The following is an 18,849-nucleotide window of genomic DNA, read 5'->3' as shown; positions in this document are numbered from 1 at the left end:
TGTCCATTTTTTTCTTCAAACACACGTTTGATTGGCTCATGACTTGACACCAACCCCGAACACATACACACTCATTCGCAGCCCCAATAGAAATACAACATGTCCACAACAAGCCGCCTCCTCCGTCCCCTTCGAAGATGAGGGATATCAGAAGGTTTTTTTCTGCCAGCAGCAGCCACTCTAAGTACTGTAAAAAGACGTCAATGTTGTGGAGGTGGGTAACACACCACTAATTTTGCTACTGAATATCTGACCTGCATCAGAGTTAGCATATCAATAAACTGTGTGAATTTGCTGACTCAAGTAAAACTCAAGTAGGAACCTGCTTAGAGAGAAGTGTCCTCCTATATGTTTTTTCTACTGTTAACGTGAAGTAAAACTGCGAAACGTAGCGAACCGAGGTTTTTCCCCTTCACCCCACTTTTCATTTTTATTTTATCAATGTTGTCTTAAAGCAGCTAAAGAGCTTTCATTTCTTTGTTGAATTTGGCTGTGCTTGTAGACAAAAGTGGTCGTGTTTTACCTAAAGGAAGGCTCCATATTTAATTATTTTTGTTATTATTTGACTAAGAAGTTTTTTCAACTATATTTAATTCATGTATTTAGACAATGTTGAGTGGTCTTATGCAAAATGTTTAATTTTTGCATTCCTGGATAGTTGAAATTATCAACAAGTTTGTATTTATTGTGTATGTTAATGTAATTTAAGTTATGTTCAAATGTTGCAATTTAAATTTGCTAATAAAATACAGACATTTATTCTGGAAGTTTTCGAAATGTTTCTTCAGTAGTTTTTGAAAACAAAGGTTTGAATCTAACACTGTATCACCTGAACCAATACATATGAAAGTCAGTATAAGTCAATACCGATTTAATTTGTATTGATCATTTAGCCTATGAATTAATGAGGTTCATATTTGTGAGAAATATAGCCCTGGCCCCTGTTCACCCAATCTGTTTTCTTATTAATGTCCCGTCTATGCTGCTATATCGTCCCTCCCTACCAATGTGGAGACCAAACCTATGCCCTTGAGCCAGGCGGTCGTAGTTTATTTGAATTCATTTTAATCATCTATCTCATGAATTTGCAAGTGCTATTTATAATAATGAGTAAATAGTATGTTTGAGTTTATTTATTGTGTGTAGCCAGTAACATAATAGGTGTGTTTAACAACCCTAAACTTTCTGTTCTCAAAGACAATAAAGTTAAAAGCAGAAGCTCGGTTGGACCTCCTGCGGCAGGTGGGCGTTGCTGTGGATACCTGGCTGAAGAGTGCCATGAATCAGGTATGTTACACTTCCTACCAAAACGTGCATTTATGATTCATTGATTTGCTGTCCTCTCTGTGTGTTACGTAGGTATGTGTCAATGCATGCATGCATGAATGTTACATTGTTTCACTGGCTTTTTAGTTCGTTTGCAAAGCCCCTGACTCCCTCTGTGCATGTAGGTGATGGAGGAGCTCGAGAATGAGCGCTGGGCCAACTACACTTCCCATGATCCCTCACTGTCGGTGAGAAAACTCACTCTGTTTGTGTGTTTGTTGCTGATCTCTTAGTCAAAGCAGAGTGTCCCTTTTTCTGGGGAAATCAGAACTTGTGCAAGCACCACTAAAAATTGCATGCGCAAACATAGCACCTTTAGGAAAGTGTTAAACATGATCACCAGAGAAACGCATGTAATACTTGACTCGCACGATTTCAGTCCAATTCTAACCCGACAGACACGTCGTGGAGAATCGTTGACTGTTGTGGCCGATATTTTAAAGTGGTTGGGGGAAGGGGGGGTCACTACGCCATGGCTCTGACTACGCCTCGTGTAGTGTGACATAAGTATTCACTGACTGTCTCGGACACCTCACTCCCATGTTGCAAATTTAGCAAGTCAGAATTTCTGCTCATCGTGTCGCATAGTGTGACACATCCTATGTGTTCCTACAATTTGTTGGTGAAAATTGACCAATAGTGTAACTTTTTGATCAATTGAGATTGATCTATCTGTCTGTCTGTCTTCAACATGATGTTATCTTAATACAGTTATTGACAGTTTTATTGTTGTAATAGTTTGACCCAAGATTGGATTATTCTGTGTATGTATAACGTATTTGATAAAAAATAAAATAGATAAATAAATAAATAAAAGTATAAAACTTCACACACCTTCTAAACTAGACTGTCAGACTAGATAGTCATTGTTACAGTTTTTCTTAATAGCTTTAGTACGTTTCTCAGATCAGAATTGAAATTCTCAAAGCAGTTGGTGCATTTCTCAAAACACATCACACAAGTAGCAAAATAACATGGATTACCTCCAAAGGCCAGTTTTTTTTGTGCAAAATTCTTAGTCTTTCGCTCAAAATTAAATTTACGTGTCAATGAACATGTCAGTGTTGTCAGAATGGCAAGTCCTTGTTTCACTGTGTACAGACAAGACAGTCAAATTGCTTTGTCATCCTCTTAGTATAACTGGTACTCTGGTGGAAGGCTCTGATGCTGAAGATGGTTTACCTAGGTTTTGATGAAAAATGTTAGTAAGTTACATCTCTGTGTGGGAGATTGATTGCAACGGACTGGACAAGATTCAGTTGACACTTTTCCTGTTTTTACAATGTCTTGACAGACCATGTTACTGCGATACAGAAAGCTAAAGACAGCACTGAGTATCACAAAGAGAAAAAAAACAAAAGCAAAATTTGAAATGTGAACATTAGATAATCCGCCAAAACTAAACTTCGAGTGATGTCAGGATTTTCTCCCTAGGATTTTCAAGATGTCAGGATTTTCTCCCCATTCTTTCTACACATCTTGACGTTCCTCTCTGTTGGTCCACAAATGTTCATCCACATCACAACGGATGTCCTCTCTTGCTATACAGCGTGGAAAGAATCAACTTGAATGCCTTATCAAGCCTCTGCAGGCATCTGCTGTGTTGGCACTGCATGCTACATTAATTGCATCCAAGAGTGTCATCTGATTGTGAGGCTGGCGATCATACACTTACCATCCCCATGTAGAGAAGAATTCTTCTATGGGATTGAGGAATAGGGAGTATAGTGGTAGGGAGAGAGGTTCATTCATTACCATTCTGTAGTGGGTTGCAAACCATCCCCTGATTATGTTGGTGTGGTGGAAACTCACATTGTCCCAAAATATTACAAATTTTGGCAGGTTAAAATAAGTTACGTATGTAAAATGAGCAGTGCTGTAAATCTTACTTTAAAAAAGTAATTAATTACAGTTACAAATTACTTCTCCCAAAAAGTAATTGCGTTAGTAACTCAGTTACCTGAATGTAAAAGTAATTAGTTACTTGGCAAAGTAACTGGTGATAAAAATAAATAAATAAAAAACAGGTCACACAATGCGAAGTTTAAATGGTTTTTGGGACAACTGGCCCTACCCCAATTCATTGCCCTAAACTTAACTAAACACTGGGGTATTGTGGATATTGCGATAACTAGATAGTAACCTTTGCTATGTGTGGAAGTCATTTAATGTTCTGAATCAACCATTAAAGTTGTTAAAGTTGCTCCCGTTATTGCATTAGTTCCCATCTATCTACTTTCGACATGTGTAAGTTTTTAAACTGTTTCATCGTTTAAAAATAGATTTAAGTCAAGATTTTGCCGATTCAGGAGCATTTTAGATAAAAGGTTACTTAGGTTCGCTAGAAGGGTTCTCTACTACAGAGCTTTCCTAAGAGGTCTACTGCTTTAAGATGGCGGCTGTTTACTAACGCATCTAGTTCTTTAGATATATTGCTAATGCCACCGTGTCTGTCATTGCATCTAGTTCTGTAATACATGTTTTCTACCGTAGCATTATGTGGGTGTAGTTTGTAGGCTATCGGCTACAGTCAGATATTATTGGAGCCACCTAGCATCGCGTTTGCAACGGCGTCCCCCTCCTGCTCTGCTCTCTCGTCTCCGTAAGTCCGTCTCTCTAAGACTTTTCTCGCATCAACCAACATAGTAACGCACGCCTTTCCCGCCTCAGTAACGGTAATGGCGTTGCCAAGATGAGAAAAGTAATTAATTAGGTTACTCATGACTGAAAAAAATAACGCCGTTAGTAACACCGTTATATTCTAACGCCGTTATTAACAACACTGAAAATAAGTAGTGAAAATGCTTAGAAATAGGCACACATGTTGACATATTCTGACAATATGTTCATCCATTTTGCATGTAAAGACTTACGCAATGAACTAATGACTAGGGGTGTGCCTTCGACGACGAGCACCCCACGATTCGATTCGATTATGATTTAGGGCGCTACGATTCGATTATTGAACGATGATCATGGTATTGACGATGATCACGATTATCACGATTATCGATGCATCATACATTGCTAATAAATAAAGTAGCCAAACAAATTTATGTCCATTATTTATTTAAAATATCCTAATGATTCAACAGGAATGACGGAAAAATGCCCATACAACAAAAAGCTGCCCTTAACTGCTTTTTTTTTTTTTTTTTTTTTTTTTAAATCAAGAAAGTGCAAAAACATTAACCATTTTAAAGGCAGTACTTACAGTATTTCTCAACATGCCTATACAACACACAGCTAACCTTGAGATGCTCTTTTTCAAAGAAGGTTCAAAAACATTAGCAGTTTCAAAGGCAGTACTAATTTCTCTCAACAATGCAATAGAATTGACAGTGGTGGAATAAATCCCACATTTTCTGGAAACAAACAAAGTGTGTTTAGAAATAAGACTTCTTTTAACCAATATACTTTGTTTTCACAGATTTCTGTACTATTTCGCATGTTTGTATTGGGTTAGGGTTGCTGAACTTAATCCTGGTTTTAAAAGTTCTGCATCTGGAATTACTTTTGTACACCACCAAACAATGCACAACTTGACATGGAAATACATTTTAGTGCATTCGCTAATTAGCATAGCGCTTGGCGCTAACTAGTAACATGTCAGAAACAACAACAAAAAAGACTAAACCGTACAAGAGCGTTCGTGTACTCACCTCTTACAGACGCACACGGGACTTAGCAACACACTCGGGACATTTTTCGATTTAACACGACTTGAACCTACTGCTGGACAACTGAAAGGCGAGGAGCAACGAACTATCTCTCTTCCGTGCTACGTGCGCACAGAAGCGCGAACGCCGGGTCCCTGCCTGTCTCAAACACAAATTTATTTTCAAGTCTTTTGAAAAGGAGTAAATCCCTCGCTCAGTAACCAGCTGTATCTATCATAACGTTGTTCATTCGTCCGTTAAAGGTGTCCGGGCGGCAGACGTGTCTTGAATTTTGTTCCGCTACTCGCGGCTGTCATAAAGTTTTTAGGGAAAATCATCGTTTTTGAACATTTATGAATCGTAATCAAATCGTCACTTTCGAATCGCGATGCATCTAATAATGGATTTTTTTGCACTAATGACTGAATGTTGTGGGTGGTGAGACTATTCAATAGGGACCATTGATAATCCATTACTACCAGCATGACGGATGCAGCTGATAGTGTAGGAAACAGCAGAGAATTGTACAAATCATTGCATGGATGTGCGAAAAAATCTGCAACTTAAAAGAAATGAGAAACTACTTTTTTTGATGTGCACTTGTGATACACTGTTGTGAGGATTGAACAAGTAGTTTTGACAATTTCAAATCTGAGCAGGGAAACGTAGTAAAGGCAAATGAGAAAGTCTGTAATCACGATCTCTTACAGCTTGTTGCAAAAAAACCCATTTTCATATTCTTATTGAAATGTTCAGAAATGCAGATTCTCAAGGCACTGACTGGCAACTAGAGGTTTTCATTTTTTATGCTTTCATTATAAATTACCCAGCCAGAATAGCTCTCCTGACAAATCACCTCCTGAATGATGCAAACTGTAAGATAATTGATTGATCTCCACACAGCGCAATTATTAGACCAGCAAGCCCCACAACCTGACACATTTCACAAGATAGGAAGATAGCTTTTCGCTATTCGTAAAGTTAGCGCCTAAGCATAAAATCCAATTGTTTAGAGATGACATGTAGGAAAATGACTTTGAGAGCCATTTTTCTTATCTTCAATACAGAGGGTTTGTGTCGAACTTTCTGGGTGAACATGTACCTGTGCACATTCGTTCACCAAGGTTCTGCCTAGTCTGTGTTTGGCAAAAAAAACTTTTCTAACCTACTTAAGACTTGCTACTAACTGTTTTTACGTTTCTGGTGCTGATTTGATGAAAGAAATGCTCGTTGCTTTTTTGTTCGTGCTTGTACAAGCATGAGCCTCATGCACGAGCTGCAGTTATGCTTTAAGCCAGAGGTAGTAGTGGCTAGTAAAAAAGTGACAAACTGTATATTCCCTTTAAATATTAGTTGTCACTCATGATGCCTATAGAAGAGTGTACTGGGAACATCTTAGTCAGCAAGACTGTGTGACTCACTTGACCTTGTATTGCACTGACCCACATTCAAATTCTTCTTGGGTTACTTTTATATATGTACCGTATTTTCCGCACTTTTCCATTTTCTCCAAAGCCGACATTGCGCCTTATAATCAGATGCGCCTTGTATACGGATCGGTATTGGTTAATCATGACATTACATTCTCTTTAGCGTAGCTTAATCTAGTGGATGCATAAAGCTAATACAACTACAATAACAACAGGTTGCTCCAAAAGCAACTTTTTAACAATCCAATTAGTCCAAGTGTGATGGAAGAAAAAATGTTTATTCATAGTAATAGGAACCTTAAAACATGCCATTAAAAAAAAAAAAACAATTATATAATGTATATGACGTATTATAACGTAACCCCAACCATTACTACTACTACTACTAGTACTACTACTACTTCTATTAATGTGCCTTATAGTGCGGAAAATACGGTAGTTAAACATAAGTCCACCTTACTTAAAATTTTTAATTTGGCTTACTTACCACAAGTTATACTTTAAAATTTAAGTTCTGGTGGCTTACCATGAGTTCTGCTTACTTAGCATAAGTACTGCTTATTTCAAATTTTGTGTTTAGTTTTCCATCAAAACTTGCAAATGCAAGTGAAATAGTTTGACTTGAAATTTCAAGTTCTGCAAATATTTTGTTATTTATTTTTACAGTAGACGACCAATTAACTTTAAACTCGTCCTATTAAAATCAATTTATCAATCGTATGTTACCTGGAATTGGTGAATTTATTTTTATACAAGTATGTGCATAGCATGAGGGTTTAAAAAGTATTTCAGTTAGTGAAAATGTAATAATCATAATAATGGAATAGAATAAAAAACAAAACATAGGAAATAATATTTTAAATATATATGACACTATACTCATGGAGCTTTTTTCATGATGGTAAGAAAAAACAACCCTCTTAATCATATGCATTTTTGTGCATTAAAGTGACCTACACACATTTAACCACAAAGAGGTACTCATAGGTAATATGTTTACTGTGTCAACAGAAATCTGATGACTGAACACAATAGCTTAGGAATGGCTAAACACACACACAGTATATTCAAGTGCAGAGGTGAAAGCAAGCATGCACACGACAGATCACATGACATTCATTTAAGCCAAAGGCGTATCCGGCAAAAGAGGGAGGGGCTTGATTGTGGTATTACGCTGCTGCGCTCCACCTGTATCTCAAAGTTATTATACCATCTTACAGGAAGCAACAGATGAACCGTTTTTTAGAGACGGACTGACAATTGAAAGGATTTTGACTAGTATTTTGTTTGTTTGTAACAGGGTACAGTTGACTTGGAGCGTGAGGACGGTGACGAATGTGAAGAGAATATGGAGGTTTTTGACGACAGCAATTCCAGTCCTTCGGGAACCCTTCGCAATTACCCACTGACCTGCAAAGTCCTCTTCTCATACAAGGTATGAAACCATGCGCGCAAACAAACAAAATGCAGTTGTACCTCTAAATACGAATGTTTCTATATACAGAATGTTCAGGTTACGACACGCCTCAACTGGGAAAATATTACCTCTTGTTACGAAGGAAATTTCAGGATGCGAAAAGCAAAAATACAGTATGGGCTGCTACTCGCAGCTCCCAGAGTTTACTGAACGTAACGTACAGTGGTATGAAAAAGTATCTGAACCTTTTATCATTTCTCACATTTCTGCATAAAATCACCATCAAATGTGATCTGATATTTGTCAAAATCACACAGATGAAAATACAGCATCTGCTTTAACTAAAACCACCCAAATATGTATAGGTTTTCATATTTAATGGGGATAGCATGCAAACAATGAAAGAAGGGGGAAAATAAGTAAGTGAACCCTCTGCCTAAGGAGACTTAAAGGGCAATTGAAACCAATTTTTACCAAACATTTTAAGTCAGGTGTGTGCCCGATCACTGATGAGTGATTTAAAGTTGCCCTGCCCACAATAAAACACACACCTGGTAAGAAATATCTTGATGAGAAGCATTGTCTGATGTGCATCATGGCTCAGTCAAGGGTGAGGGCCTGGACAACTTGCAGTTATTAATGGAAGAATGAATTGAAAGTTTATCAGGATGTTTTGCAGGAAAACCTGAGGTAATTGGTCAGAGAGTTGAAGCTAACAGGTGGATGGATGTTGCAACAAGACAATGATCCAAAACACAGAAGTAAATCAACTTCAAAATGGTTTCAGAAGAACAAAATACACGTTATTGAGTGGCCAAGTCAAAGTCCATACTTGAACCCCATTTAGATGCTGTGGTATGACCCAAAGACAGCGATTCATGCCAGACATCCCAGGAATCTGACTGAACTACAGCAGTTTTGTAGAAATGAATGGGCCAAGATCAGTCCTGATTGATGGGCCAGACTGATCTGGAGCTACAGGAAGGATCTGGTTAAAGTTATTGCTGCCAAAAGGGGGGCCACAAAATATTAAATGTGATGGTTCACTTACTAATTTTTCCCACTTCTGCCATTGTTTGCATACTATCCTCATTAAAATATAAAAACCTATAAATGTTTGGGTGGTTTTAGTTAAAGCAGACAGTTTTTTCATCTGTGTGATTTTGACAAAGATCAGATCACATTTGATTGTGATTTTATGCAGAAATGTGAGAAATTCCAAAAGGTTCAGATACTTTTTCATACCACTGTATTAACGTATTCTTACTCTTTGTTTTTTGCATTATGCATAACTCTCATTTTTTGTTTATTGCACAATAATCTCATTGTAATGTGTATAGGCTACATGTTTTGATGCATTTATATGCTTTGTAAAAGTTTTACGTCTGAATTTTGGGGGGCTTGGAACGGATTAGGGCATTTACATGGAAAACGTGTCTCTACTTACGGTATTTTCAGTTTATGAAACTACTTCCAGAACCAATTAATTTCGTAAGTAGAGGTACGACTGTACCATAAAATTAAACCAAACATCTTTTAAATGACAACTATTTTGTTTTGTTGGCTTCTCCCATGAGCTACCTTGCTATACTGATTTTCGTCTTCCACCTCTCTACCAGGCTTCCCAGCCGGATGAGTTAACCATTGATGAACAGGAGATGTTGGAGGTCATTGAGGATGGGGACATGGAGGACTGGGTCAAGGTGTGTGGCCTAACAATAACAACAAACAAGATGTTATCGTTCCAGCTGTTTAGGTAATGTATACCCTGCTGAGTATGGATTTCCCATTTGTCCCCCACAGGCTCGCAATAAGACAGGTCAAGTGGGATATGTTCCTGAGAAATACCTTCAGTTTCCCGCATCCAACAGTCTGCTGAGCATGCTTCAGTCACTGGCAACACTGGATGCACGATCTCACACTTCTTCCAATTCAACCGAGCCAGAGTTGCACTCTGGATGTGTGAATGGGGATGTTAACAGTAAGAACATGAAGTTCTGTGCGCCTTCACCACAAAAATATTAGTTTGTTTGAATTTAGTTGATTAGTAAACGTCATTCCACCAAGAAAGGAAACATACACGTTAGGTTCCCTCTTCTATCTTACATCAAGATTGATCTTTCCACTGTTTTGCTGAAATTTGATACATTATAATGTTTATAATGCGTTTTTACAATATAATTATTTGTCGTGATGTCCTCGCACATGAGAAAGAAGATCCACAGTTGATGCTTCTTTTACCTTTTTTGAATGCCGAAAACACTATAAAAGAAAAGGAATGGGCACACTTGCTCAATAGTTAAAGGCAGCCACAGACCCTCCACCTAAAGTATCTAAAACAAACAAGCTACATTACTTAAGGTATTTTCGCTTTCTTTCATGCTAGCATATTCTTGTTTTCTCAAATATGTTTGCAAAGAAGTGTTTTACTATGCTAAAATGTGTTTAAGGGAGGGCTGAGATTGTTAAAAAGGAAGGTTTTTGTTTTTATCTATATCTATAGCAAGCCATTAACAGTAATAGACATCAAATCAGTTTTTACGATCAAAATGGATTGGACATCTATTGCTCTTAATGGGTTATTTTATCATGAAAATGACTGAATTATTTTTTTAGCTCACTAACACAACACATACTCTCCTAATACTAGATACAGTATGCCTGGACTGGCAGTGAATGAGTTAAAATATAGTTTATTTCTAGCTGACTGCGGTTTAGTCTGGAATTTAAATCCTGTGACAAATGGTGGTCCACTGTATTTTAGTTTTACATTGTGATGCATACAGTACAGTGAATGTTGTGGAAACCCTACGGTGACAATACCATAGGTACAGCAGTATAAGCAGAGCTTGACTTTTGTGGGAGGAGAGGCAAAACATATTGATGACCCCAAAACATAGTCTCAGGAATTCAGTGTAAGCAAAAAATAACTTGCAACCTATATATGGCGGAAAACACTCAGGTCAGTTCAGTTCCGCTCTAAAACCCCCTATTTGGCCAAATTTCAAAATTGTTCGATATGCACGTGTGATACAGCATTGTGAAGCTTAAAATCTCAATTTTCCGGGGGAAGAAAAATTTTGAACAGGAGGACATTTAAAAAAAAAACAAAAAAAACAGCAAAACGCTAACTGGAGGTGAGAGCATGAGAGAGCATAATTAAAGACAGAAACTGCTTTTTTAGTCTTGTCTGTGTTTTCTGCCATATATTTATTTATTTTTCCCCACATCCCAAAAACATGCATGGTAGGCTGATCGAACACTCTAAATTGTCCCTAGGTATGAGTGTGTGTGCGAATGGTTGTTCGTCTTCTTGTGCCCTGCGATTGGCTGGCAACTGATTCAGTCAGGGTGTACCCCGCTTACTGCCCATACTTAGCTGGAATTGGCTCCAGCACCCTCGTGAGGATAAATAACTCGAAAATGAATGGATGTAAGAATGTATACAGGTATAAATATACTATATTAGGGCTGTCAAACGATTAAGATTTTTAATCGAGTTAATCAAAGGTTTGAATTGCGTAATTAATCGCAATTCAAACTGTAAATTATTGTTGGAATGGAAAGATAAGACACAAGACGGATATATACGTTCAACATGCTGTACATAAGTACTGTATTTGTTTATTATAACAGTAAATCAACAAGATGGCATTAACATTATTAACAGTCTGTTAAAGCACAGGTGTCAAACCGATTCCAGAAAGGGCCAAGTGGGTGCTGGATTTTGTTCCAACCGATACCGTGCAGAGAGTTTAACCAATGAACTTCCTACTGAAACAAGCAGCACCTGACAAAGTTTAACTGATTAAACATGATCTGATCTGATTGATTGATTGAAGATCTGATTGGTGAAAAGGTGTCATCTTCATTGGTTGGAAAGCAAACCTGCACCCACTTGGCCCTTTCTGGAATCGGTTTGACACCTGTGTGTTAAAGGCTTAGAAAGACTTGTAGTTCTTAAAAGCTAAATGTTAGTACAAGTTAAAGAAATTTTATATTAAAACCCCTCTTAATGTTTTCGTTTTAATAAAGTTTGTAAAATTTTCAATCAAAAAATAAACTAGTAGCTCGCCATTGTTGATGTCAATAATAATTATGGTGCTGAAACCCATAAAATCAGTCGAACCCAAGCGCCAGCAGAGTGCGGCAAAACACCAAAAAACACAAGTAACAAGTGGAAATGACACTTTGCTGTCATTTTAATCTGTTTGAGCGGGGCATGTGCGTTAAATGCGTCAAATATTTTAACGTGATTAATTTTAAAAATTAACGCCCGTTAACGCGATAATTTTGACAGCCCTAAAAAAAAAAAGAAAAAAAAATACATATGTATATATATATATATATATATATATATATATATATATATATATATATATATATATATATATATATATATATATATATATATATATATATATAAAAGAAAATACAATTTAAAACATGTTTTCAGTTATTTTCACCTTTATTTGTACTGTAACTGTGTAACAGTGTGCTCATCGGTACAGTAGTTTTATAGTAGCCATGAAACATTAGAAAACACATTGAATGAAAAGGTGTGTCCAAACTTTTGGCCTGACTGTATATTCATATAGCCTGACCAGGTCTGTGTATCCACCAGGAGTGTACATGTAAGTAATATAGCAATAGCAGCAAAACTGAGTGGCATTGACAACAACAAAGAAAATGAATGCTGCACTATAGAGTTAAAAAAAAAAACACACACACGCTGAAAAAATTTGAAACTAATGAGACTGAAACTTGCTGAATAGCATATTGACATATAACAATTCCTCTGGAACAATGTCCTTGTTCTCCAATATAACAGCACCAGCCTTTTTGCCTCCGTCGTGTGCACAAAGAACATAACACTATAGCTGAAACAAATAGCAGGCTCAGGTTTATTCTAGAGCTGCTTTACTCCATTTGGCACCGGGTGTCTTGAATTTGTGCGGTGTACGATAAATCTCATGACTTTGAAGTTATTGTGGAGAGAAGGTGTCTGAAATGATAACAAAAACCACATGGCTAAAAACACCATAAAATAAAAGCACCATTCAAACCTTGAGGCAACTCGCTCACACAATCCACAGTGGAAACTCAAGTCGCATCAGGAATAAGCTTTCCAATAAGTAGCATATACTGTAACTCTAGTTTTTCCCTCTGTGTGTCTAATTGCTGTCCATTATTTCTCTCCACAGTGGTGTATGTACGAGCACTTTATGATTACGAAGGCCAGGCAGAGGAGGAACTCTCCTTCTCGGAGGGAGCAGTAATTCGTCTTTTAAACCGGGACACTCAGACAGACGATGGCTTCTGGGAGGGAGAGCTCAATGGAAAGGTTGGCGTCTTCCCATCTGTTTTGGTGGAGGACCTGACAGAAAATGGAGAGACCGGTGTGGGAGGGACCAATGACATACAGGTATCGCATTCGTAATGGTTACATGCGGTTCCTCACGCAAATAGTTTTATTTTGAAATGTGACAGGCCGTCCCAAGCATCACACACATGCTTGATTTCCATACCACATAAGGTGGTTTATCAGTTTTAGTTAGTTTTCATGATCAAATATATATGCACCAAAGTCACATCCGATACCTCGGCAATTTATTACCGTATTTTCCGCGCTATAAGGTGTCAGGGACGCGGGCAGTCAGGCAGGTTGTGTGGACCCAATTGCAGGGAAACAAAAGCGGCAAGGCAGGTGAACTCAAAAAAACGTTTAATGATATCTAACAAAAACACAAAGTACAACTGAAAGCACTGAGGATCAAAAGGGCAAGATTCAAACAAAACTTACTTAAATCGGAGGGACTGGTACACGAGGGCTTGGACCGGACTTGAAATTGACGTAGACATAGACGTTAGAGCAGGGCGGTAAACCGAAAATTTACCGTCACCGAAATTCTTAACGATGACCGACGTAATTTTGACCATGTCGGTAAATTCGGTAAATTAATAAAACAAGAAAATATAGTCTTTTCATCCCGCTTTGATTCTGTGTTGTTCGTCTATGTTCATTCCCCTTTAAGAAAGCAGTGAATGTGCTTACGTAGGGAGTCACGTGATCATCAGGAAGCCAATCAAACAAAAGCCCGGTAAGCTAACGCTAGCAGCTAACGCTACAAGCAAAACGTGATGGAGTGTGGCTTAAGGGAGGTTCACCAAACTTTCAGCCGACATTTAGTAGACTCTTGGTGGCATCCAGACGGGCTTTCACCCGCTGTCCTCCTTTGTTCTCACGATTTCCGGAGATGGTGCTTTCAGTGCTTTCTACTGGTAGCCAGGCTAACGCTAGCTAGCGGCTAATGCTACAAATGAACGTTATGGAGTCGGATAGCGGCTCTAACCTTGTCGAAACGGCTGAACTTAATGAGTGGATTGGGCACGGACTGCATCTAGCAATTACTATGTGGCGTTATTTTGTATCTGTCTGTGTGTGATTCCTCTGATAGCTTTTGTGATGGTAAAGCATTCAGCATAAAGTACAATCCAACGGCAAAACTTATAATGACCGAGAAATGGCCCCAGCTATTTTTATTGTGCGTACATTTATTAAAAAATGCACTGGGGGGAAAAAAAACCCTTAAACCATAAAGTAAACACTTGTATTTAATAATTATGTCACAGCAGCCATTAACAATAAGTTGTCTTTTTGAAGTGTACTGTTCAAGCTGCAAGTCATTTGTGTTACAATTACATGTTTGCACAGGCATATTGATTTTGACAATGTACATTGTTCAAGTCATACACGCTGTTATAAATGTTCATACTTGAATTCTTATTGCTTACAATACATTTTTATAAAATTAATGTTTAGACTGCATGTACAATTGTTAAATACAGTATATCAAATTGAATGCTGGTAAATAAATCAACAAGAAATAGTTCATCTGTATTTCATGCATTGATTCAGATTTTCAAATTATATAACAGTCCGCTTGGGCGAATTTATCGTCATTTATCGTTATCGAGATAAATCTGCTCAATTTATCGTGATACATGTTTAAGGCCATATCGCCCAGCCCTAATAGACGTAGACAATGACGCAACCAGGAGTGAACAGAAAATGGGAGCTTATACCTGTATACACACAAGCAGACAAGGGGTAACGAGACAACAAGGAACAGGTGAGCACAGGAGGATAGACTAGGAGAAGGCACATCAGGTGAAATCAATGGGCAATCACAGGGACAAGTCACACTAGGAGAAAACAAACACAAAACCTAACATAAGGTACACCTAAAAGCCTTCAATTCTTCCAAAAGCAGACAGTGCGCCTTATAATCCAATGCGCCGTATACAGTGTTTCCCCTAGGTTTTTTTGAAGCTGTGGTGGTCGGCTGTATCGGAGTCGGACAGCCTCACCATGTCGTGCCACGGCGATTTTTTTGTTATTTTCCATTATTTTTTCCTCCAAGAAGAACCATAACAAAGATATATTTTAAATATTTCATTAACTAGGCTAATGTTGTAGCTCTCACCTACGGTACATGTATGTAAAATGCATAGCTGATTACAGCTACGTTACCCTATGTAATTATGCGACTTTTTTTCTCGTAGCAATAGTACGACTTACATCTCGTAGTCACTCAGGGTTCGCAACCCAAACTGTTGAAAGAGCCATATTTGACCCCCCCCCCCCCCCCCCCCAAAAAAAAAAAAAAAACTGATACAGTATGTCTGGAGCCGCAAAAAATTAAAAGCCTTGTACAAGCCTTATAATTATCAATACTAGTTATATTAGCCTACTACAGAAATGACTAAGTTGGCTAGAAATACATAATTAGCCTTCATGATTCAATGTTTATTTTCCCTGCAGTGGATCCTATGGAGAATGACGCACCACGTGACTACTCTGTTGTACGATGCCACCACAAGTTTAACTTCATTACAATATTAATGAATTGAAAGAATGTATAAATGTAAATAAATATATGAATATATCCCCCCCCCCCCCCCAAAAAAAAAAAGCTCCGAAGCAGCGCTAAAGAGCCGCATGCAGCCCAAGAGCCGCGGGTTGCAGACCACCGTCGTAGTCCTCCTTTTTCCTTTTTATTTGACCCTCATAAGTACTACATTACCACAACAATAACAGTCGTTCTGTCAACTGACCCATTTACAGGACTGGGGGAATTCTAATTGCCGTGTAAAGAGTTTTACTTGGTTCGGTGAGAAGGTGAATAGTTTTTTTCCCCGTTGTTCGTGAACTAAATTTCCACACAAACGCACATCGAGGTACCATTAACTTAGCAAGGAGAGGTATGAGAGTCATTATTCGAGTGTCCCAGAGCTCGCGAAATTTGGAGGGGGGTGGGCGCATTTTTAAAAGTTTCGTCAGCCGTAATTGTCTGAAGTTGGCGCGCCGGTGTTGTGCCGAAAAATAGCCACTCCACGTGAAATGTCCCCCCTGACGGGAGCGCGCACACGTCACTCGTACAAACAGCCTTTTCTTACCAATCGATGGGCACGGAAACGACGTTCTTGTGCCGTGAATATGTATCATTTTACCCTGCTTAGCCTAATAAATATTTTTCTGTGACCAACGCTCTGAAAATGGAGCAAGGCTTTATTTTGGGCCCTGCCTCTCCGCGCAAGTTCAGTCAAAGTTTGCTTTCCGTCCAAGACGGCCGTCCACCGCTCACTTTCGCCGAAAACTCCGATCCAAACTATTGTAATGCCCAGGATATGGGGAAGAAGGAGAGATGTCTAATTGCTTACCCACTTTATTGTGGTAACAATAATAAAGAAAAACAATAACAAAATAACAGCGGGCTGCTACAACATGCGACCGCTATCTCTCGCTATCTCGCTCGTTCTCCCATTCTTCCTACTCGTTCCCCTTGCGTCTCTTAAGGGGGGCCTGCATAGTTACGAACATTACAATACACAATGAATAGGTGTCCGCTAAACTCCTCCCACTCGGCTGCCGCTAGTTTGAAGCGGCCTTAAAATTTTTTTTTTTTTAAACAAAATAAAATACATCTCATTTGCCAGGCGTGGCGGTTTTTATTTTAGTGTGGCGGTGCGCCACAATCTGTTGAATATAGGGGAATCCCTGGTATATATGAATTAGGGATGCACTGATACAGTTAAGTCATGCGCCTTATAATCCAATGCGCCGTATATATGAATTAGGGATGCACTGATACAGTTAAGTCATGGTTCGGCACGATTTTCAATACGAGGGACACGATTTTCGATGCGATTCAATACATTTAATGCTCTGAAACAAACAAACAAAAAATTTCAACGTTGAGGTTTGACAGTTGCCGTCATATTTTCGGGATCAAAGCAATGTTCCGCCCTCGAATTTTATACCAACCCACTCTCATCCCTGCTCTTAACTCATTTACTGCCATTGAGTTAATACTTCAAAATAAATAATTATCTATAATCTTCTTCACCCGCTTTCCGGTCACGTGATCGGATCGGGGAAATTCTTAGCTGTAGTAGCTTTTATCACGCATGTTTGTTCCTTCTGTCGGCAAGACACTTAGGCAGACTGCATTAGAGCAGCCTTGTTGAAAAGAAATCTGGCACTGCAATCACTTGTTGGGGATGCTTATCTGTGCGCTGCCCCATTAGAGCGACAGGAAGGATACAGCCTCTCCCCTCTCTAGATGAATGTAGACACAACAACTTTAAAGAATTTCCACATTTTGAAATTAGTGTGTGTGTGATATGTGCACCAAACCGTGATGGTTACACTCATTATCTAATAACATCCAAAACAGGGGCTCGACGGTAAACTTTGCTTTCACAACAGCAGTAATGATCAACTTTGATTGATGTGCTAAATAACAAGTGTGGAAAACACTCATTATAATGCATAGAAGATTTACTATGGAAAGCTTCGATCAGTGTTGCCAGATTGGATGGATTCCCGCCCAATTGGGCTATTTTCAAAGAGAAAAACGCATTGGGCAGGTTGATAAAATGTGAGTTTCTTTTGAAAAAATAAGGTTAGGTAAAGTAAGGTAAGGTTTTGATTAGTTTTAACACTTAAAGTGACTGTGACACAATACAAAAAAATCTTAAATAGCACAATTATGTGAAAAAGTAAAAATGAAATGTAAAAATATTGGAGTAGAGAGACTGAAACAATGACATTTTGCGGCTCTCTTCGTCGTGTTTTCCTCTTTGTGAATAATTCCCCCTCAATGGGCTGCATACCAAATCAGATGAAATCGTGACTCCGCTGACGTCATCCATCTGTTGGGGACGCTAGAGCCCTGTAATGGTAGGCGTGGCTAATCGGCAGATTAAAAAACAAATTTTCTCGTCATCTGCGCTTTGCTAAATTGTTGTATATAGTCGAATCGTCTCAAAATATGATTCTAATTCACATAATAATCCTATTTAAGACTTTTTTCTCGTGTCGTACGCACTTTAATGTTCAGCTACATTGCTTTTTTTACTACAGCATCTCCTTTGCGCTAATTATATATGGCATTTTAGCGCCTCACAGTGCGAGACGCGATGAATTGCATGTAATTTCTGATTTGTCGATACACAGTCAAACGAAACAAAATAGTTCCAAAAATGACAACTTGAAAATGTTTGATTCTTTATTTATGTATTATTTATTTATGTATTTATTTGCGTATTGTGTTTCAAATCGTTTCCTTGTGATTGCTTCTTCTTTTAACATACACACACACACATACATTTTCTCCCGCTTATCCTAATCGGCTCTGGAAAAAAATTCTTAAAGTTGTACCCAGAGAGTGATTTCTATTTCTATTAACAAACACGTAGTTTTGACTTTTACTAATGAATAGATATTGTGTGAATTATGAATGATTCTGTTTAATGGAACAAAAATAATAAAATATTTTGAGAACTACATTTCCCACGACGCTTATCGGTGATACAGCAATGATTCCACTATATTGTGTTCCCCAATGCTGACTTTTTTCCTGACTTATAATACGAAAATATTCATAGTGTAGTAGTATAAGACGAAACGTCTTACCTTGAACGGGAGATAAGGATCTCCCATCTTTCCCAT

General features: G+C 38.2%; 1 protein-coding gene across 2 annotated transcripts in view; it reads left to right on the top strand.

Annotated features, from left to right (window-relative positions):
* The window catches only part of LOC130917463 (F-BAR and double SH3 domains protein 2-like), a 127,390-nt gene that overhangs the window by 104,001 nt on the left and 4,540 nt on the right, over window positions 1–18,849 (top strand). For both annotated transcript variants that reach the window (XM_057838895.1, XM_057838894.1), the window contains 6 exons: window positions 1,198–1,287; window positions 1,452–1,514; window positions 7,716–7,850; window positions 9,452–9,535; window positions 9,636–9,813; window positions 13,037–13,257. In XM_057838895.1, the coding sequence (XP_057694878.1) occupies window positions 1,198–1,287; window positions 1,452–1,514; window positions 7,716–7,850; window positions 9,452–9,535; window positions 9,636–9,813; window positions 13,037–13,257 (771 nt within the window). The remainder of the gene's footprint in view (window positions 1–1,197; window positions 1,288–1,451; window positions 1,515–7,715; window positions 7,851–9,451; window positions 9,536–9,635; window positions 9,814–13,036; window positions 13,258–18,849) is intronic.

The sequence above is a fragment of the Corythoichthys intestinalis genome, chromosome 6 (assembly GCF_030265065.1).
Source record: "Corythoichthys intestinalis isolate RoL2023-P3 chromosome 6, ASM3026506v1, whole genome shotgun sequence".
Taxonomy (NCBI): domain Eukaryota; kingdom Metazoa; phylum Chordata; class Actinopteri; order Syngnathiformes; family Syngnathidae; genus Corythoichthys; species Corythoichthys intestinalis.
The sequence above is the reverse complement of the archived record's forward strand: the minus strand, read 5'-3'. Positions and strand labels throughout refer to the sequence as shown.